Here is a 23,431-nt window from a genome sequence, read left to right on the forward strand (position 1 = left end):
TGGTATGCAGCAAAGTGCTTTATGTGAGTTTCCTATCTGCCCAAGCCCTTCTCTAACTTGAGCTTTCTCAAGGCACGCCATGCTCTTGTTCTATCAGTAATGACAAGAAGCTGTACGAATCCATGTGGTACCCCTTTGCTTCATTTATCCTTTCTATTCTCCCATTATTTTATTTTTTATTACAGATAGATATGCATACAAGAATAATCAATACAGCACTTTGTAACTTCCACTAGATTTTCGGTAGGTTAGATTCCTGGATAAAGACTTTTGTTATAAGATTTTTATTTAAAATATCTATGGATATTTTCTTTAAAAGAGTCCAGCGGTTTACCCCCCTGTTAATAGTATATAGTATATGGGAGTTACAGTTTGCCAAACCCTTATAGAACTGAATATTGTCAATCATAATTTTTAGGAAAATGAATAGATACTGAAAAACAAGTACTAATTTGCATTTATACAATTACAATTTTTAATTTTACTATCTTTATCAGTGACTACACCTTTTTTTCAAATCAGCTTTGGGACATGATCCAGTAAGAAAACACTTACTTTAAATGTACTTTTTGATGAGATTTTATGTTACTCACTTAAACTATGACCATAATCAAGAAATTTCTTTGTGCCCCATCCCTTTTCATCACCACTGCTTCCCCAGGAAACCAGTGATCTTCTTTCTGTCACTTATAGACTAGAACTGTCTTTTCTAGAATGTCAAACAAGTAGGATCTTAAGTAGTCTTTTGTGTCTAGTATTTTTTGCACTTGGTTTTGAGATGTATCCATATTGTTGCATGTGTAACAACATCCTTTTTAATGCTGAGTAGTATTCCATCGGACATATCATGATTTGTATATCCATTTATCTGCTGATGGATACTTGAGTTATTACAAATAAGCTGCTATAAATATTCATGAACAGGTTTTGTATGGACATGTTTTCATCTCTTCTGGGTAAAAATGTAGGAGTAGAATTTCTAGGTAGTGTGGCTAGTTTATATTTAATGTGATAAAAACTGCCAAACTCTTTTCCTCAGTATTTACACTGGATTACATTCTCACAAGCACTGTAGGAATTTTATATTCCCACAAGTGGTTGTTCCACATTCTTTCCAACATTTGGCACTGTCAGCTTTTTAACTTTCGCCTCTCTAATGAGTGTATAGTTGTATCTCATTATGGTCTTAATTTGCATTTCCTTATAACTACGGAGGCTGAGCATCTTTTGATGTCCTTTTTGGTCATTAGTATATCTTCTTTTATAAAATGCACAATTTTTTGCCCACTTAAAAATATTAGGCTCTTTTGTAAATTATTGAATTGTAAAAGTTTTTATATATTCTAGATACAAGTTCTTTGTTAGATATATATATTTCAAATAGGTTCTTCCAATCTGTGGCTTACCTTTTTACTTTTAGACAATGTCTTTTGAAGACAAAAGTTTTTCATTTTAATCAAGTCCAAAATTCATTAATATTTAATTTTATAGTTCTTGATTTTTGTGTCCTAAGAAATCTTTGCCTATCCTTAACTCCTTTCTTTTTAAAACAACTTTATTAAAATGTAATAAACATGCAATTCATCCATTTAAACAATTCAGTGGTTTGTACTATATATTTATAGATTTGTATAACTCATAATCTACTCCTTTGTTTTTTAATGTTAACTCATTGCCATAACCTGAGCCCCAGTCTCAGCATCTGTAGTGAGCCCTACTTCTCCATTAGTCACCGATGGCAATGTGGCTACAGTTCTAGGAATTACTAGAATGCAACTATATAGACAATCTCAACTATTCTCACTCAGCATTCCCTATGACCCTATTAGATTGGTTTGATTACTACTGTAACCCTTTCTGTAATTTTTAATGCTAGTGGCTCCCTCCTTTGTGCTCCCCAAAATACTAGTTTCATACTTCTATTATGGTAATTACTACATTGTATTACAATTTAATTTTAAGTTTACATCTCTCTCGACCAGATTAAACTTAAGGGGAGACATTTTTTTCTTATTCATCTTTGAATTCCCACCACTAAGTATCATGCCTAACAATACAGGCAGCACTGATGAAGTGCTGGTTGAAATGACTCAAATGAGTTAAATTAAACAAACAAACAAAATCTGCTTAAATAAGAGGTTTTATTCCTAGGGGTACTGTACATGGAAGATTCTGTGAATTCATTTGCACTTATATAATCAGTTTAGTTTAGATTTTGTCTTTTAATTTCTGATATTTAATTTATTGACATGGTTGTAGCAACTTTATTTGTGATCATAGTCATTCTGAATTAAATCCCACAACTTAAAAACACTGACAAATTAGCAGTCATGAACTACACAAGTTCAAATTTCATTGGTCATGTAAAATTAACAACACATGCAATGATATACGTATACACAATGATACTTACGTTAGCTGAAAACAATTTTGAGTTGGAGACAAAGGGTTCTCTAAAAACTTTTATAATTAAATTTAATTCCCTTATATATTGTCGAATTTCTGCCATAAATGCTTTTACCAAATCATAATAAGTTTGCTCTCCTGAGGTGGAAGGCTCTTCATCAGTTAAAGATAATATATTTATATCTTCCACATCTTGATGAAACATATCCATTAATACCTACATAGAGATGTTTAAAAAACATAATAAAATATGAATCTATAGTGAAATTTGAAGTTAAGGACCCTAATTTTTTCTTTGAAGATGGTTCTTGAATGACAAAAAGCAAACACAATTCTTTCTTCTTGGGTATATTCCCATCACAGCTTCTCTAAAACAATTTAACATCTGGTATCACAGACTGACTCCTCCATGTTCTCTATCAATATTATTGTTTATCTGTCTCTCTGTCTCTCTTGTTAACCTACGACTTTTAATTTGCTTCCAAATCCTGTCTTGGATTTCCCTCTAAGTTCTCTCGTTTCATACCCTTGCAATCACCACTTCATTCCAGGGCCTCATCAATTCATATTTAAATAATTCTAGCTTTCTATGCCTACATTTGTTGGATATTGATCAAAACAAGGCCTGTTTTTACTAAGAAGCCTATCATTATTTCTCTTCCTGGATCTCATCTTTCCCCTTCTGTGAATTTCTACATCATTATTCCCATAACACAATAAAATAGTATTTTATCTTGTATTGCTTTCTGCTTGTTTCACAAATATAAGTACCCCTTCATCAACTCTGAAACCTTGCTATATACCTCTCTTGCATCTCCTCCTTCTGTAAACACATAGCATATACTCAAAAACTTATAGGAGTCATCTAAAAGTATCAAATATTTTATGTTCATTGAAAAATAATTACTTTAAAAAACAAATACTTCTTCATATAAAAATATAAAAACATTTGAAAACCTTCATCAGGTCAGGTGATTTTTACTCTACACATTCACATTCTAAAAAAACAATCAGTAAAACATAATTAAATGGATTTAGTAATCAGAAAGAATGTTCCAAATAAAAAACAGTATAGTGAGAAAAAATGGAATGGTTCATTAAATATTTTCTCTTCTACAAAGTCCTTTTTATAAAATGAAAATACTGAAGCAGTATAGTGCAATGACTAAGAACTTTAGACTCGGATAGATCTGGAGTTCAAGTCTAGGCTTTGAAACTTCTTGGAATATTCTGAACCAATTTCTTTATTTCTCTTGCACTTCAGTTTCTCTTTTATGAAATGTAGTTAAGAGCTACTGTAGAGCGGTATCTTAAGAACCAAAGGAGACGAGTCACATATATGCTTAACTTTCAAAAATGTCTGTTTTAAATATTATCAGAATAAAATCATAGGTATTAAAATAAAACTCAAGGATTTAGGTTTTTTTAAAAAATATTTTCAAATATTGCTTTCAAGTAAATCCATAACATTCTAACATTTCTAATCCAGGGGTCCCCAACCCCTGGGCCACGGACTGCTCCTGGTCAGGTCCACAGCCTGTTAGGAGCCAAACAGCACAGCAGAAGGCAAGTGAGCACAGCATTTTTAGTGCCTGAGCTCCACCTCCTGCCCCTCTTCCCAATCTGTGGTAAAATTGTCTTCCACGGTCCCACGAAACCAGTCACTGGTGCGAGAAAGGTTAGGCACCGCTGTAATCTAATCCAAATAAAAATTTAAGATATCACTAATAAGAGATTATTACTGTTATTAACCCTACTTGAAGCAACATAGAAAAACTGCATGACATGTTTAAACACCTTTTAATATTATATAAAATACTCTATTTTCATAGTGATATCTTGAGTGTGTACTTGCTATTAGATTACTATAAATATAGCCTAGTGAAAGATGACAAATTTTATTCTGTTTGAATAATATGTTAGCATTCAGTAAGTCACATAAATATTTAAGAACAAAACATATAGGAGATGAGTATCCTACCTTATCAGCACACATTGCTACTTTAATATCTTGTTTTGTAATTTCATAATGCCGTATATTCCGTACATAATTACCCACCAGCTTTAAAATGTCTGCAGAAATGTATTCTAATACTGCTACTATGTAAACAGAAACCTGGTGATCAATTTTATAACCTAGGACCTCCTGAAAAATGAGAAGAAAAGCATATTTAAAAATCATATACTATAAATTTGACACTGATTAAAAAAACATGCACATAGCTTAACTTTTACTGAGGTCTACGGTTATCAACAGCATCTAATTTTAAGTGGCTCATCTATAAAAATATATTAATTACTATTTTAAAATGTTAACTAAGAAAAGGTAAGGTAAAATTACCTATCATCATGTAAAATGCTTAAGAAGTAAGGATTACCAAAAAGATAATCCTTAATCAAGGAAGGAAAGACTGAATTTGGGGAAAAAAGAACAAGCTCATTGTCACCTAATTCAGAATACGTACACTACCAGTTAGATAGAGCCCTGTGAAGTTGGACTAAAAGTTCCTTAATCACTTTCTGCCTCATTTATCTCCTCTTCAAACTGGGATAACGATAAAACTTAGTTGAGTAATAATACTTAGGTAATGCATGCAAGCATTAGGCTTTATTTCTCCTAATACCTATATTTTTGATGTGAGAGTTAATCAATAGTTTGTTCACTGCGCTAAATAAAATAGAAATAGCATTATTAGAGTTTCCAGCAGTTACTCTGTTAGTTGTGGTGAGATGCCTCTGACTGACTGATTTACATGACAAGTAGGACTGGATAATTTAAGTGATCTTTAGGGAACTTGTGTTCAAAGACGACACTTAGCCCTGTGGCAGTCTTACTGAAGTCCCTATGCAGCTTATGATACCTGAAGGATTTATAGGGGCATTCAAGTCTAACCAACAAGAAAGGAATTTTATAAATTCTCTTTGAGGTTCTACTAACTTCTGAGATTAACAAAATCCACAATTACAAGTTTCTTAGTTTTTTCAATTTGCTTAACTATTACTGTCAGTATGGAATTACTTTAAATCATGTCTCCCAACTTTAAAATATGTTGCCCGCCTTATACTTTTATATTATCATATCATCCCTCCCCGTGCCATGAATTCCTTAAAAAATTAAAATGAGAAAATTTTACTTTTCAGTTGACTCTATTATCCCTAAAATATATTATTCTTGGTGTTTGAAAACTATGGATTTTTTTTTTTTTTTTTTTTTTTTGCGTTTAAAAGGCAAAAAGGCAGTATTTCAACTTTACCTTTAATAAAGGATGAATTTTTTCTACTGGGAGAGATAAAGGGTTTCTTCGCTTCCTCTTTTCAATAGCCGACTGGGCATCAGCTATTGCCCACTTATCAATTGGATGAGGGAAACTTTTTTGAACACGTTCCTTGGAAAATAGGAAAACAACAACTGAGCAACAAACATACAAATAGTGCTCTTTACTTAAATTTGCTTTTAAAATCCAAGAATACCAAAAGTGTTTTCACATGTGGCAGAAGGGAGAGAGAGAGAGAGAGGGAGGGAAGGGGAGAAGGGAGTGGGGAGAGATGTGTTGTCCCATTAATTTTTATGCATTCATTGGTGTCTTGTATGTGCCCTGACCAGAGACTGAACCCACAACCTTGGCTTATCAGGACGACGTTGTAACCAACTAAGCTACCTGGCCATGGCTAAGAATTCTTTTCAATATCCATCATGCAAAGGTACTTGACTTCAAAACTATTTTAAAATCATAGAAATCAAGGGTTTGCATTGATAACAGCAATTTTAATACACTATAGTTCATCATTAGAGTTTGAATCCTCCATGTGTCATTAATTTTTTAAATACTTCATCTTAGTTTCCAGCACTTATTCAGTTATAATTCCCAGGGAAAGTGAAAGAACTCATGTTAATGGAAAAGCTGAATCTCCCTATTTTAATAAACTAAAGTAATTTACTTCAAACAGAAGGTACTCTCATCCTCTCAAAGTTTTTAAAATCACCTTTCAGGATACCATAATTAAAACCAGTAGAGGTCGCTATTACATAATTTTAACTCGGATTTTGAATTAGTATTTAGTAGTACTACTAGGTAAAATTAGGCACCATTCCTGATTATAAATCTAAATAAAAAGTTTTGTCAGTTATTAAAATGGAAAATAAGAAATATATTTCCATGTGATAACAGGGCAGGGGGACAAGCTGACCCTAGGACAGGTTAAGAATAAATTTAAAAATTAAGAATAGTTTACCCCTTTTAGATTTAATAAACTTCCTCACCACCTGTATCTGTATTCAGGGCTAAATCAGATGTCAAATATAAGAAGTGATTACTTTGATTCCAATTAATGAAAGAAATTATTGTAGTTAAAAATGAAGTTTATAAACTTTTCCAAATGCCTAATTGAAAAGCTTTTTGCCAGGATACTATACCCTCATATAATAAAGACAACATAAAAACCCAAAGTACTGGGGGAGCATAGCTTTTGAAAAAGGAGAAAAAAAGGGAAGGGATGAAAGGGTAGAAAGAAACATCAAAAACAAAAATTCTTTTCCTTCTTCAGGTCAACATATTATAGACTTGCTATTCCAAAGTGACAAGAGATTTAGAATTAACTTTACCATGGTTCTCAATTAAAGTTTTCACATTAATAGTTTTAATTTGTGGTTAACTGAATGGGTACAATCATGGTATGTATGAAACTTATAATGATATGGCCCTGTGGCTTGCTAACTTTATTTTTTAACCTCAACTCATAATAAGAAATAATAAATTCTTAAGACATTTTACCCATCACACACACACTAAACTGGAACAAAGTTTCATTGAAAACCTGTCCTTATTATACAATGACCTGTATTTTCTATTCATTGAAAAAAATGTTACCTGGGCAATTCACTAAAGTGATTTTATGACCTAAAGTCTAAAAAAGCACTTGTGTATAATGGTAAAAAAAAAAAAAAGCAGTAGAAGAGAAGGTGAACACAATCTGACAATTCTAATATATCTTTGGAAAAAATCATTGGTTGGAATTACAGAGGCAAATCATTGGCAGGGGTAGAGTGAAAGAAAAAGAAAACATCTCAATTTTATTTGCCTAATTCCAAATGTACCTATTGTTTTAAGAAAGAAGGGGAAACAAAATCAGAAATGACAAAAGAGAACACAAGAACGAATAAATAATAATGATGAAAAACACATTTATTTATCAATGTATTACTGGAATCAAATTATTCAATTATATACTTAGATAACGCCGAAGTTCAGAATGTATGGGAAAAGACTGGTAGGGCCAAAAAAGGTGCTTTGAGCTCTAGCTTGTGTGGCTCAGTGGACTGAGTGCTGGCCTGTGAAACAAGACAGTCCTGGCTGGTATGACTCAGTGGATTGAGTGTTCGCCTATGAACTTAAAGGTCGCTGGTTCAATTTCCAGTCATGGCACATGGCTGGGTTGCAGGCCAGGTCCCAGTTGGGGTGCATGAAAGGCAACCACACATTGATGTTTTTCTCCCTTTCTCCCTCCCTTCCCCTCTCTCAAAAAACAAAAAACAAACAAGCAAACAAAAGAAAAAAATGCCTCGAATGTGGGAAGGCCAAGTTGAAAGAATTACTTTATCTCTTGTAGTGACAGATTTAATTATAATTTAAAACAAAATAAAAGTTCTTTTTACAATTATTTTATATATTTTTTAAAAGTAAAGAAGACCAAGAGGAATTATCAATGAAAGATTCATAAGTTGGACTTCTATTACTCTGCTACTTTCAAGATTCATAATTTTGTTTGAAATTAGAAACTCCATCTTGATTAATATCTCGTGGCTTTGAGAAAAGAAATAAGGGACAGAGATATGTTTAAGATGCAGCTCTCTCTCTCTTCCCCCCTTAATCTCACCTGAGGATATGTTTATTAATTTTAGAGGGAAAGGAAGGGAGAGAGGGAAAGAGAGAGAGAAAGAGAGAAAAACATCGATCGGTTGCCTCCCATATGCGCCCTGGCCGGGAAACAAACTTGCAACCTAGGTATGTGTTCTGACTAGGGATCAAACTCACAATCTTTTTGGTGTATGGGATGATGCTCCAACTGAGCCACCCCAGCCAGGGCTCAGCTGTATCATATTAGCAGAACCTTGTCTTTTGCTTTACTTAATAAAGGGCTCTAAATAGATAATCTTAAAGATCAATTCCAAGACAAATATTCTAGGACCTATGAAAATTCCTACACATGCACTTCAATGCAAATATTCAGACCACAGGTACTTTTGAAGTCTTATTAACATAAAGGCTTAGAATGTGTGGGAAGTATTTTTTCTAGAAAGGTAGAAAATATGGAGAAATTACTTGGGAAATCTAAATGTTAATGGAAAATATTAAAAAATTACAAGGATTCTTTAGGATGCAAAGAAAAAGAGTTAAAGAAAAAAATGAATGGAGAAGGGAAGCAAACTTTAAAAACTTTAAGATATGGCTCATGGGGGCAGGGGGAGGCAAGTCTAAGATAAAGAGTCGAAGAAAGTCTGAGTTAAATGAAAAGAAAAATGTATCAGTGCCCTAAGAAATGAAAGTTGGTTAAATACAGGACACAAAGGCCAAAAAAGGAAACAGAAAAGACATTGCATATGGAAATCAGTCTAGTCAACCAGAGAGAAATAATGAACATGCACAATCATGAAAGAACAAGGCCCAAGAAATTACATAAAGAAAATCAAGTATCTACATATTGATTAAATCTGTACAAGTAAAAGATTGAGACTCATTGCTTATTTTTGAGAATTCATGATCTCCTTCAACACTAGGAAGTTATAAATTAGTTTCTATATTAATTAAAAGGAGGACATTAGATAAACATAGGTACAATACAACATATCTAGAAAGACCTCTTTGAGTATGCAATGTTACCAAACTAGCAAATTCCTAGGATGTACCAACATCGGAATAATAAGCGAGACAAGACCTGTAATTCCATTTTAAAACAATAGACATAGGGATAGATGCTGCAATTTATAAACACTGGGAGAACCCAACTAGGACCCAAAAGAGCAAATGGAATTGTTAACAAGGAGAGTCAGGTAACCAGTTCCTTTTATGATCTACTCTGAAGACGAATGTAATTAGTGCCTAAAGGAAATGATAAATAAAAGATATTTCACCTTATACAAAGGGAAAATAGGCTAACAATGTATGAAATCTACTTTAAATTACTTAAGTAATCAAAGTAAATTACTATTCCATAGTACACAATCTTTTCTACATCTACAGCCTCTGCAATTCAATGTTCCTTAGTATGTCTTTGCTCAATCGAAATCTGGAGCTCCGCTAGACACTTCTTAGAGTAGGAACTGCCCTTGTGTCAAAACTGACACGAAGGTGAATTTAGCATCTTTTCCACTCCCAAGCTGCTTCTGGAACATGTCTCTTTTCACTCTCATGTGAAGTCCTGCCATCATCCTGTGTGACTTTATTGTCTACATTAAGGATACATAAAATACTGTGACCTCTTAATTCATAACCTCTAGCCCAGCAATCACCATGTGGCCACATCCCACTTTGTAACCATGTTACCAAAGAAATCTTAAATTCCAACAACTATCTCTGATCCCAGTCTATTCTTCTATATCTCTCACTCAGGTATTCTAATATTATCAGTTCTTTGACCTTATTGGGAAATCCCATACCTTGTTCCCTCCCTATTTTTCCAATCTGCCTGTTCTCTCCTACCTGGCAGAATAGTTTAGTGGTATGTATGCCCTCAAAGCTTAGACTTTCTGGGTTAGAGACTTGGCTTCACTACTTATTAGACATGACCTTGGGCATTATATTTACCCTCTCAGTGTTTCAGTTTCCACATTTATTCCTTCAACATATATGCCTTCTCAGTGCCAGTTCTAGGTGGCAGATAACTGGCAGTGAATAAGAAAAATATCCCTGGAGTTTACATTCTAATAAGGGAAAGAACAGCACCATCTTCATGGGGTTATTAAAAACTTTAAATGAAATATGACATAAAAGAGTTTAGATCAGTGCATGATACTATAGCATGCACTCAAACATCAGCTATTACTACATCTCACTTTATTTCCTTATCCAAATAGATCCTCTGATGTCCTTTTCAGCAGTTTCTCATTGGATATGCCTCAACCTTCAGGGGAACAGAGCAGGGCCTGGGGTAGATACACAAACCTTTCTCCAGTTAAAATCGTTATTATAGTCTATGTGTGTTACATCCTGAAAAGGACTATGAAGCAGAGCTATTACCAATTTCCATAATTCCTTTGCCCTATTGTTCTTCCACTGTATATCCACGGTGAAATATCATTCAACCCAACTTTTGTGTGTGTGTGTGTGTGTGTGTGCCCACACTTGAGAACTGCAAAAGAAATGTCACAGAAACCCAAATATTTGCAGCACTATGTATTTGAGGTCATTAAAGTCAAATGATCCTTCATCATTGCCAGAAAACTACTTTTATTTTTCCAGCTGTATCTCCCATTTTCAGGACTGCAAACCTTATTTCTTTTCCTCTCAAACTTTTGACTCCTTCAGAACTCAACATAGATGCCTCTGCTTCTGAGATGCTAACCCTAAGCCCCAAAGCCTATGTTATTAGTTGCCCCCTTTAAAAGTTTCCACATCCCATTTACTCATAGTACATCACATTATGTTATTGCCCATTTAATCTATCTGTATCTCCATTAAACTATAACCCCTAAAAAGACAGGGATCATGTCATCTTTGAAAGAGATTATGGAACATCCTTCCTCCCTTCCAACTGGTAGAAAGGGGTCTACTCACTATCTAAAAGACATGTAATATCTGAAGATCAAAAAATTAACTGAAATGTTCTTGAAAGAATAGCTGGCTTTACAAAACAAAATAAATACTTGAACATATTCTACTCTTTAAGGTATGATGATATACACATACACACACACACACACACACATATATACACACATATGTATATATAATTCTAGCATCAAGAGCATTAGAGGCCAAAAAAAGTTCATTTTAGATTAAAAGCAAAACATAGAATGGTTTGACAGTTGTAATATAAACAAGCTATCATATACCCACTACAAAGTTAAAATAGTCTTCAATTTTTAAATATATAAATATATATATGAACTGAAGATCAAGCTCTTTCCCCTTTATTGACATTATAATAAACACACAGATTAGATGTATATATAAAATAAAATAGAAGGCAAATTTATCATACCTCTACATCTGAAACACTTCGGGGCTGAGCTTGGCATAGCATATTTAATAATTGTAAAATTAATTCTTCAACATACTGAAGAGCATCATCACTAGATTCAAGAGTAGGATGAACTTGCCCCTGGACCTATAAACAAAAAGCAAAGTCATTATAATGTAAATTTGTTTTATCTAATTAAACAAAACAAACAATTTTTTAAAATGTGGTTTGTACCCAAGAACATGGTCTAGCTTACAAATACAGATTTGAAATTTATGACCCAGAAGTCAGGAGTTCTCAACCTTTTTCCAAGCCACATTCACCACACATGCTTATTAACATGTTCTTGGAGATTCAGATACTTAACTGCATAATTTCAGTATTTTTTTCTTAAACCAAAGTTACCCTGAAGTGTGGGAATATAGTGAGGAAGGAAGAGACTGAGCTGGGAATAAAAGATGCAGTTTATATAGTTTTTGCCAAGAACCAGTGGTAAATGGAACATACTGCTTGGGCAAAACTAAACTCCTATGGCTTTCTGTCCCTCATTTAATTCTATCTTTCCTACTAAATGATAAAATCCAACAGGGATGTATCTTATCTAATTAACCAATGTAACTCCAGTATCTAACACTGTGCAGGGCACATAAGAACAAGCTTGTTAAATGTTTGTTGAACACTAAGTCACTCTATACCAAAGGACACAAAATGGGTACTTTTGACAATCTGCAACTATGCTTTAGGAAGGTAATCTGGTGGTCACTTATTCATAAATACTTAATAATCTTTACATTCACTTTTTCTGACCACTTCTTTGGAGGCACCTCAGGCTACTGGCCTCTGTAAAACTTAACATTTTAATAACCAGCACAATATTCTTTACTTGCATCCCTATGGGTCAAAATTTTCCCTCCTTTTAAAAAATGGCTGAAAATCAATTACAGGAGACAAAAAAATATATTTCAAAATATGCTCATCTTTCTAAAGGGAGGCAGGGCACTCATAGGATGAAAGTGCACAGTCCTCACTGGCCAAGGATACTTAGCCACACCTCCTACACCTCATTAACTGAAAGAGAATGACAGCCTCATGTATGAGGACATGTTTATAAATAGTGTGCCACATAATGAACACCCAAGGATATGTTCATTGATTTTAGAAGAGAGGAAGGGAGAGAGAGAGAAACATCAGTTGGTTGCCTCCTGCATGCACCTTGACTAGGGATCGAACCCACAATCTAGGTATGTGTCCTGACCAGGATTGAACCTGCAACCTTTTGGTTACAGGATGATACTCTAACCAACTGAGCCACACAGGCCAGGGCAACTTTTACGTCTTATTATTTAAGAAAAACATTTCGTAAGACTATAGCTGCCATAAGTAGTGATTCCTCTGATAGATCCGGGCAAAGGAAATTGAAAACTTTCTGAAACGGATTTACCATTCTAGATACCATTCAGAACATTCATGATTCATGGAAAGAGGTCAAAATATCAACATTTACAGAAGTTTAGAAGAAGTTGATTCCAACCCTCATGGATAACTTTATGAGAGGTTAGACTTCAGTGAAGACATAACTACAGATATGGTAGAAATAGCAAGAGAACTAGAACTATAAGTGAAGCCTAAAGATGTGACTGAATTACTGAAATCTCATGATAAAACTTTAATGGATAAGGAGTTCCTTCTTATGCATGAGCAAAGAAAGTAGTTTCTTGAGGTGGAATCTACGCCTGGTGAAGATGCTGTGAAGACTGTTAAATGACAACAAAGGATTTAGAATATTACAATAAACAGTATATAAAGCAGTGGCAGGGTATAAGAGAACTGACTCCAGTTTTGAAAATTATACTGTGGGTAAAATGCTATCAAATAGCATCACATGCTACAGAGAAATCGTTCATGAAAGAGCCAATCGATGCAGCAAACTTCATTGTTGTCTTATTTTAAGAAATTGTCACAGCCAGCTCAACTTTCACTAATTGCCACCCTCAATAGTCAGCGACCATCAACATCGAGACAAGACCATCCACCAGCAAAAAGATTACAACTCACTGAAGGCTCAGATGATGTAAGGTAGCATTTTTTAGCAATAGAGTATTTTTGTTAAGGTATGTACATTGATACTTAGATATCATATATTGCATAGTTAATAAACCACAGTATAGTGTAAATATAACTTTTATGTGCACTGCGAAACCAAAAAAATTTGTGTGACTCACTTTATTGTGATATTTGCTTCATTGTGGTAGCCTTCAACCAAATTCACAATGTTTCTGAGGCATGTCTCTAGCAAGATGAATCAAAAATAGTCCCTGCTCATATGGACCTAATACTCTGCTCTGGTATATAGAATCAAATGAACTGTATATAACCACAGTGGTGAAACGCAATGGTTTATAAAAACAAACACTTGATAATTTTACAATTCAGGCACATATAATTCAAATGTTAAGTTTGACACCTTGTATGATATAAAATTTTAGAAATTTCAATTCAGATAGTTTTATTCACTGATGGTTATTCATAGCCAAATAAAACCTATTAGGTAAATAATGCATGATGCCAATTGTTCTATGTTTCTGGATATTAACCTTTATTATATCTTAAACCTGTCAAATTAGGATCACAAGGTTCATTTAGACAAGAAACTAATAAATTATTTTACTTCCTAAAAACAAAAACAATACTTCACAACATCTGTGAAAAATATGGGTAATGGTAAATGTTTACACACAAGCATAGCACCAATTCCTCAAATATACAGACTTTGCTTGTCATCTTTCAAGGAAGATACTGGAAAGAGATTTCTTTAATGAACAGAGAGAATTAATGTTACATTTCTTACACAGATAAAATAAAAAAAACAGTTTTCTTCTATGTTAGAGTTACAACTAAAGTGTTCTCTTCCACCTAAATGGTATTCAAAGATGTTTAATAGATCAAATAATCCAAATTATTCAAGATAATACAGAACAGCCTGGGCCAGGTGGCTCAGTTTGTTTGAATGACATCCTGTACACCAAAAGGTTGCAGGTTTGATCCCTGGTTGGGGCGGATGTGGGAGGCAAATGATCGATGTTTCTCTCTCACATTAATTTTCTCTTTCTCTCTCTCCCCAAAATGAATGAAAACATATCCTCAGGTGAGGATTATTTTTTTAAAGAAGAGTATACACAATAGGTCATCCTGCCAAATTTTATGACAACCTCTTGAAGCCAGCTACAGCTTGTATCTCTGAGGGGTGAGTGGGTGGGTGTGGGAGGGGTGTGCACTTGCACAATTAAAATGAGCTCTTAGAATTGGGTTTAAATTAGATGTGTTTTCCCTTATTTGTATTTTTAAGAAATATATTTTATACTTACATTTATTGACACAGAAAACTTCATCTACTTCTTTAAACTAAATTACCTTAGGTAATTTAAGTAAAATAAATGGAAAAGCTTCACTAAAGAATTAATGATGGCCATGAATAAAAATTCCATATGATGATAGTAATTCTTTTAAGATATAATAATCATGTTCAATGAAAGATGTTACCCTTTGAATTTTAAACTTTCCCTAAGGACTATCTGCTTCTATTTTGACAGTTCATTTTGTCTCTAGTAATTTCTAACAGACTTAGAAGCAACATTGTTGGCTATTATTGCCAGATTTTGTGGAATCTGAAAAAGCAAAGGGATTAGGTCTAAATCATTTCTAGTTGTGTGATATGTGAGTCCTCTAAGTGTATACAGAAACCCCTGGGGTAAACTGCCAGAAAACACTATGTTGAATTCTGATGAATCTTTAATAGACTTTTCTAGCTAATGGCTCTCTATAGAATTAGAAAGGCTTCTAGATTGTATTTTGTCATATCTGGAGCCCAGATCTGCTACTTTTATTTATAAATATAACAGGAGAATTTGAAATAAAACTGGTATTCTCAAAACCTTTACAATGGTAAATAATAAAGATATGGATTGTTAAATCTTTCTCAGTGTAATGATTGTTCAGTCAATGTTCAACATTTTAGATGCTTATTTCTCATTCTGAGGTTTACTTTAAAATCAAAGCACAAATCTTTTGTTAAAATATAATTAAAGATAAAAATAAAACAAGTTAGAGAACTTAAATATTTTCCATAAATAAAATGGACTAAAATATTTCCTCATTTCCTGGGGCCTATTAACTACCTTTAGGTCCATGTATATAACTCTTCCCTGCCCATCCCCTCAGGTCTTATTTGCTAGGGACACAAAAATTAATGAGGACATGGCATCTTCCCTTAAAGATTTCAGCTCACAGAGGACCTAGACATATAAACAATGACTTCACACAATATGAAGAGGCTAAAATGAAGTTAATAGTTAAGGTACAGTGATGGTAAAAAAAAAACGTTACCTTTGCTGATGGTGTGTAAGGAGTATCAGAAGCCTTCACAAGTAAAACATACTTGAACTGGAGCGTAGAGGATAAATAAGGTGCAACAGGCAGCAGATAAGGAAGCGGGGTTTTTACTATTAGAGCTAGCATATAAAAAAGACATAGAGGCCAAGACAAAATGACGTGCTGGGTGAACTACAAGAGTTGTACTGAAGAGTACCTGTGCGGAAAGCTAAGACTGGAAAGGGCAGGCTTGTATGTCATGCTAAGAAGTTGGAAAGTGATCAGGAAAGCAGAAAATAATTGAAGAGTTGAAAACTAGACATTGACATAATTAGATCTGTATGCTGAAGAATCTCTCTCCTACCAGGATGGTTTGCTATGAACCATTTATATTAAAGCCCTGAGTGATATTTAGTCCAAGTAAGTCCCTTTCCTTATACTTACCAATGGTGGAGGGGGATAAGAACATGAAAAGAAGGGGGAAAAATTCCTCTCAATTGGGACTCATTCAATAAATATTTATTGAAGATCTACTGTGTACAGAGATCCAACAGTAAACCGGATATACAAAGTCCTGACTCTCACTGAGTTTGTATTTAATAAAAAGAAGGCTCCAGCCATTTGATTTTATTTCTAAAGATAGAATCTTATTTTTTGAACTTCAGTCTACTGAAATGAGACAAGTATTAGGTATAAGGGAGGAACCCTGTGCTCCCAACTTCTGCTTCCAGGTTGGAGTCATGGTGGTGGCAAATTCAAGCCCTGTCAACCTGTGGTGGTCAGGAAGTTGGCTGCATGAAGATCAAGTTTTTTGTAGACATTATGCCTAAGACAGCTGAGAACTTGAGGTTCCGTAATAGAGAATTCAGAAAAGATGGGGTTCTGATAGGATACAAAGGGAGCACTTTCCACAGGGTCAGAAAGGATTTCACGATTCATGGTGGAGGTTTTGTTAACAGAGCCGGTACTAGACTTGCCAGTATTTACTGGGAGCCACTTGCAGATGAAAATTTTAAACTAACGCACTCAGCTCCAGGCTTGCTTTCCATGGCAAACAGTGGTCCCAATACAAATGGCTGCTAGTTCTTCATCACCTGCTCTAAAGTGATTGGTTGGATGGGGAGCACATAGTATTTGGAAAAATCATTGATGGACTTTTCTAGTGATGAAGAAGATTGAGAGTTTTCCCACAGGCCCCAACAATAAGCCCAAGCTTCTTGTGGGGAGATGTAGTCCAGAGCCAAACAGAAGGAGACCTCTGTGTCTCTGTCATTGTAGGCCTGCCCTTACTCCAGGTGATGCTCTGTTTAATCAAGAGACCTTGGAAGTATCACAGATTCAGAACCCAAGATTTTCCATGTTTTCCAACTGTAAATAGAGTTTTTTGGGGGGTGGGAAAATGTGTAAAAGGGAAACTACAGATGTAACTAAAGTACATACAGTCATCTTATATCTAAGCTTTTCTATGAATTGAAAACACTCTATGTACACACAATTAATGTCTTGTATAAACACATTCCAGAAATATTATCTCTCCCCAAAGAGAGCCAGATTTATATCCTATCTATACTTCATTGTAACTATCATTCATCTATTCATTCCACTCCTTGCCTACTGCCCTGCATCATTTTCCGGAAGCCATAGCCCCTAGCCACATTAGAATAATTCAGAGGACGAAGAGTTCTGTTCATGGAGTACTTATAAAATGGATGAATGAATCACACTGTTAAGTTCCATATAGCATTAGCTATATCATTATGAGTTAAACATGCTTTGTAAGGTAGGTTGAAAATTTAATCACTGTTTATAAATACCACCTCTCTAGGAGAGGGCATTTTAAATACCAAGCAATTCATAAACCAACTTTTGAAACTCAACTCATTATTCATTGGAAATTGCCCTGGCTGCTGTGGCTCAGTGGATTGAGTGTCGGCCTGTGAGCCAAGTGTCGCTGGTTCGATTCCCAGTCAGGGAACATTACTAGGTTGCACGTCAGGTCCCCAGTTGGGGGCGCCAGTGAGAGGCAACCACACAGTGATGTTTCTCTCCCTCTCTTTCTCCTTTCCCCTCTCTCTAAAAAAAATAAAATAAAATAAACAATTTTTTTAAAAAAGCCATTAAAAAAAAGTTACATATTCATTGGAAATTGGCAACATATCTAGATAATAATTTGTTTTTCTCCTTAAAATAACTTTTTTACAACCTCTTTGAAGCTTGATATTTAAATTTTCCCAATATAAACATATGAAAAGATCCTCAAGTTTAACAGAATTAAGAGAAATGCAAATTAAAGGATCAATAAAATATTTTATTCTTATTAGACTAGCAAAAATTAAAATAACCAGTAACGCCTGTTTGTTGATAGCAATGCTAGGAAAAGGTTATTCTATTACCTTGCTAGTAGAAATGATAACTCATAACAGGCTTTAAAAAAAATTCCTCACATGAGGGTATGTTTATTGACTTTTCAGAGAGAGAAAGGGCGGAGGGAGGCGGGAGGAAGGGAGGGAGGAAGAAGGAAAGGGAGAAGGGGTGGGGTGGGGCGGGAGAGAAACATTAATCAGCTGTCTCCTGTACATGCCCTGGTGGGGGATCAAACCCACAACTTAGGTATCTGCCCTGACCGGGGATCAAACCTGCAAACTTTTGGTGTACTAGACAATGCTCCAACCAATTGACCCATCTGGCCAGGGAACTGGTAACAGCCTTTTAAAAAAGTAATCCAGCAACCACTATTAAAATTAAAAATAATTATACCCTATGGCCCAGCAGACATTCTTGGGAATTTATCCTATAGAAATAAAAAGAAATACATACAAAGATTTTATTGCACCAGTGTTCACAGTGGCAAAAATGAACTAGAAATAATGTAACTGGCCATCAGTAAGGAAATGTCTGAATAAATAATGGGATATTATTATTATGGGCTGAATTGTAACCCCTAAAATTTCACGTTGAAGTCCTAATTCCCAGTACTTAGGAATGTGACTATATTTGGATTGTGTCTTTAAAGAGATCATTAGTAGATCTGTAAGAGGAAATTTGGACACACAAACACAGAAGGAGGACCATGTTTAGATACAGGAAGAAGACAGCTATCTACAAGACAAGGAGAGAGGCCTCAGAAGAAATCAACCCTGCCAGCACCTCGATCTTGGACTTCTAGACTCCGTAATTGTAACAAAATAAATTTCTGTTGTTTAAGCTTCCCAGTGTGTGGCTCTTTGTTATAGCAGACCTGGCAAACTGACACAACTATGTAGCCATTAAAAATAATAAATTAGAGCTATGCCATTGGATAAATTTCCACAAGGTATTCTTGAGTAATATAGAAAAATTTAAGTACAGAGAATGATCAAAACACACACACGTGTTTGTTTATAACATATTACAGATATACATTTGTACATGGGCATGACAACATGGAGAGAAATATGGAATAATATAACCTAAGTTATTAACACACATTAGAAGGTCCTGGTGGGGGAGGGGTATGGATGGAAGGAAAGAAAAAAGGGGAATAATGAACCAACTACCCTCTCCCCATTTCCCTAAAAAGACTGTACTAAAAATAACTGTCATATTTAAGTACTTTTGTAACATTTTATATATATATATAAAATAAAAATTTAATTAAAAATTTTCTTTTCAGTTAAATAAAATGTTTCATGATCGCTTTTTTGCTATGTGTACATTAGTCATGGGAAAGATAATATTCAAAGTCCTTTCCCACAGAAAATAACTACACACATCAAATTCCAAACACATACCGAGTGCCAAGTTCGTATCATCTTTCATTTGTTTTGCTCTAGAAAACAATACATATGACCTTCCCAAATAAATTTTTATTACTTTCTGTGATAACAGAGTTTCCATCAATAACACAAAGGACTGACTCAAGAAAAAAAATCTAGATTTTAGTTCTTCTTCAAGCATTTTCTTAATCTTCACACTCAAGAGTCTTCCGAATGTGGCAGAAGTCCCTTATCAGTAATGCCCCAACACAGGTAGGAGCACTTTATAAAATTTCCATCCCCACCCCTCCCCGGTGCTCCTGTCCATCCTATTTTAAGTTCTATCCTATTTTAAGAGGCATCTTTAAAGCTGGGGTAAAAATTCATAATTCATGTGTGTCCATTGTAACTATTCTTTAACAGTTTTCTAAAAAGTTCCAGAAGGTGGCAGTTTGTGACTTGAGTATCTTTCTAGTAAGTTTCACAACATGATTCCCTATAACCTCTAAGCATTAGATTCAAAAGTCTAGTGAACCAAAGGCATAAAAGTTCAAATTCAAACTTCTGCAAGTAGATCAAGTTCCTTGATGTGTGATCACTAACAGTAAATTGATTTACTAAATGAACTAAATAGATTTTTCCATATTTACACTTTTATTTCTAGAAGGTAAAATGATCAATGTCACCTGTGAATTCCACTTATAAATTTTATCCATTTCCATACTTCGAGTAAAGAGTCTATATCCCAAATATGATATATGCACACATGCACGCATCCAACAGATATTGTGCCAGATGCTAAGAATATAAGACAGACATAGTTCCTGTCCTATCAGATGTTAGAAGTACAGTAGTCTCTCTCTATATCTTGGTTCACTTATCGTGGCCTCACTGTATCACGGGATTTTAAAAAATATTATATTTAATTATTCATCTCGGATTTTCCCCTATATCGCAGGATTTTGCGGTACTGTATACATATGTTGTTACAAGTTATGTAGATTTAAGAGTGTAAAATACGTTTAAGAACATAAGTAGTGTTTATAAAAGTGTGGAAAAGGTTAATAAGGGAGTGGGAGAGGTTAATAAGGAACTGGGAACGGTTTATAAGTGTGTGGGGAGGGTTTATAAAGCCTTAAAATATATATAAATACTAAAATAAATGTAAGGGCCCTACTTCACAAATTTTCACCTATCGCAGGGGTGTCTAGAACATAATACCTACAATAAGTGAGGGAATACTGTACGGAAGGAGAACAAGGCATTCATCATAGGAATAACTATATAATAAGAGGCAGAGTAGTAAAGAGGTTAAACGTGGTCTAAACTGTCTAAATTCAAATCTCAGCTTTTTCAATTACCAGGATGTAACCCTAAGCAAATTAATTAATCCTTCTGATAATATTATATACCAGTACACAGTCAATGTCCACTTAATGTTTTTGTAGCTGTGCTGCTGTTCTTATTAGAGGATGCAGTGAAGCTATAAAAGGGGGCCAAAGTTAACTTAGTAGTTCTGGAAAGGAAGACTAAAGTAGAAACCTGATGGGTGAGTAGAATTTAGGTGAAAAGTGGGTTGGTAAAATGAGAGGGATAATATTACAGGTAAAGGGAACAGCATACACAGACATGAGGGGGTACAGTAAGAAGGTTGGGTAGGGCCCAGATCCCTGGCCAGATGTACCACATGCAGATGTGTTTACTAAGATGAGGAATACTGTAAGAACAGATTTTTTAGTACGTAGGAAGGGGAACAAGGAGATTAAAACTTTAGTTCTGGATGGACTTCATTATGCTTGAGATGTCTTTGAGACATGAAATTAGCAAACAATGAGTTTGATATATGGGTAAACAAATCCGGAATCTTATTTTTAATAATTTGTATCACATAATGACTTATCAAAATAGCAAGAAGTGATTAGATATTAAGTCACTATAAAAAAAAGTTACAAGAAACCAAAAATCTCTCCCTCCCCCAAGACATTCATATTAGGTAGCAGAAATTAAAGACATTTTAATGCTCTGAATGCCCTTACCCCATCAATTCCATGGCGGTAGACAGTAAGGCTACAAGGGGTATAGGTGTAAAACAGGAATGTTTACAAGTGACTTTCCCCTATATTTTTCTACTATTTTGAACATTAGTGGATGTTCCTGGCAAAAACAAACAGACAAACAAACAAAAAACGGTGTTTACTGGCATCTGGGCTTACCTGTGACAAGTACATTCTTTAAAGAGAACCTCTAAAAGAATAGTCACATAATACAAAAATGGTCAAGCACAGAGATTCTTTCAATGCAAGAGAATAAAATAATGTCACAGAAGGATGGATTTGCTTCATGTTTCCTTATAACTGGTGTTAATTAGTATGTATTAAGTATCACATGTGTATATTTCATAAAAATACTACTTTATATAGAAGTGGTATATCTTAGTTTTCTTTTATCCACATATTCACTGATCTGACAGAGAGAGAGAGAGAGAGAGAGAGAGAGAGACAGAGAGACAGAGAGAGAAAAAGAGAGAGAGAGAGAGAGACATTGATGTGACAGAGAAACATTGATTGGTTGCCTCTCTCACACACCCCAGCTGGGGACCAAACAGCAATCTAGACAGTGCCCTGACTGTGAATCAAACCTGTGACCTTTTGGTGTACTGGATGATGCTCCAGTCGAGCCACACCGGCAAGGACAGTATATCTTAATTATGTAAATATTAAATACTGCTTACATGGCAGGAACAGTAGAGCTGTCAAATTATAAAGTCTTGTCTGTAAAATAAAATATTGAGTCTTAGGATTCATTTAATAACCTCGTATTTTTCAGTTCACAAAACAATTAAATCCATGCACTCATTATTAACTTAAACAAGACCTGTTATTTTCTTGGAGAGTGCCAACGAAGTAAATAATAGGAGTTGTATTCAAAAGACCTATCTTGGAGGTCTGACTTGACCTGTATCATCTTAGTTAGGCAAATCATTAAGTCTTCTAAATCTTAAGTTTCTCACCTAAAGATTGCAATATCATTACCCATCTGCAGAGAATGTTGTGATGATCAAGTGAAATCATATACATAAAAGGACTTCAAACGGTAGAATGCTAAATAATTATGAGTAGTCATTATCCACATTACCGCACGCAGTGAGATACAAATTGCAACAGCTGAACATCAAAAACATGAAGACTGTTCTTGGACTCATCAATTTTTAAAGACATACAAACAAAATCCAGTTTATCTTACTTTATATTATGTAATCTCATATGTCAGTGGCTCTTTGTCTAACCTATACATAACAGTTAAATGAAAATCTTTTTTTAAAAAAAATATTGCCACTGAGACCCATCCCTAGAGATTGCGATTAGGTATTTTTGGGGTGGATCCAAGAAACATGCTTCTTTTTTTAAATTATGGTAGAATACACAGAATTTACCATTTAACCATTGTATACAATTTAGTGGCATCAAGACATTCATATTGTTGTACAACATCACCAATATCCATCTCCAGAATTTCATCATCCCAGAGTGAAATTCTGTATGCATTAATCAGAAACTCCCCATTTCTATCTCTCTCCAGCCCCTAGTAACTACTATTTTACTACTTTCAGTCTCTATGAATTTGACTTTTCTAGGTACTTCATAAGAGTAGAATCTTACAACATTTGTCCTTTTGTGTCTGGCTCCTTTATTTTAACAAAATATCTTCAAGGTTCATCCATGTGCAGGATATATCAGATTTCATTT

At 34.5% G+C, this 23,431-nt stretch overlaps 1 protein-coding gene and 1 pseudogene across 3 annotated transcripts in view; one reads left to right on the forward strand and one right to left on the reverse strand.

Moving 5' to 3' along the window:
* The window catches only part of SOS1 (SOS Ras/Rac guanine nucleotide exchange factor 1), a 103,946-nt gene that overhangs the window by 52,367 nt on the left and 28,148 nt on the right, over positions 1–23,431 (reverse strand). For all 3 annotated transcript variants that reach the window (XM_090281184.1, XM_090281183.1, XM_090281182.1), the window contains exons 2-5: positions 11,605–11,730; positions 5,661–5,792; positions 4,388–4,552; positions 2,414–2,623 (exon numbers count right to left, since the gene is read on the reverse strand). In XM_090281184.1, coding sequence (XP_090137310.1) covers positions 2,414–2,623; positions 4,388–4,552; positions 5,661–5,792; positions 11,605–11,730 — 633 coding nt within the window. The remainder of the gene's footprint in view (positions 1–2,413; positions 2,624–4,387; positions 4,553–5,660; positions 5,793–11,604; positions 11,731–23,431) is intronic.
* On the forward strand, positions 16,626–17,329 carry LOC150005858 (peptidyl-prolyl cis-trans isomerase H pseudogene; annotated as a pseudogene).

The sequence above is a fragment of the Furipterus horrens genome, unplaced genomic scaffold, assembly GCF_987537825.1.
Source record: "Furipterus horrens unplaced genomic scaffold, mFurHor1.1.pri manual_scaffold_6, whole genome shotgun sequence".
Lineage (NCBI taxonomy): Eukaryota > Metazoa > Chordata > Mammalia > Chiroptera > Furipteridae > Furipterus > Furipterus horrens.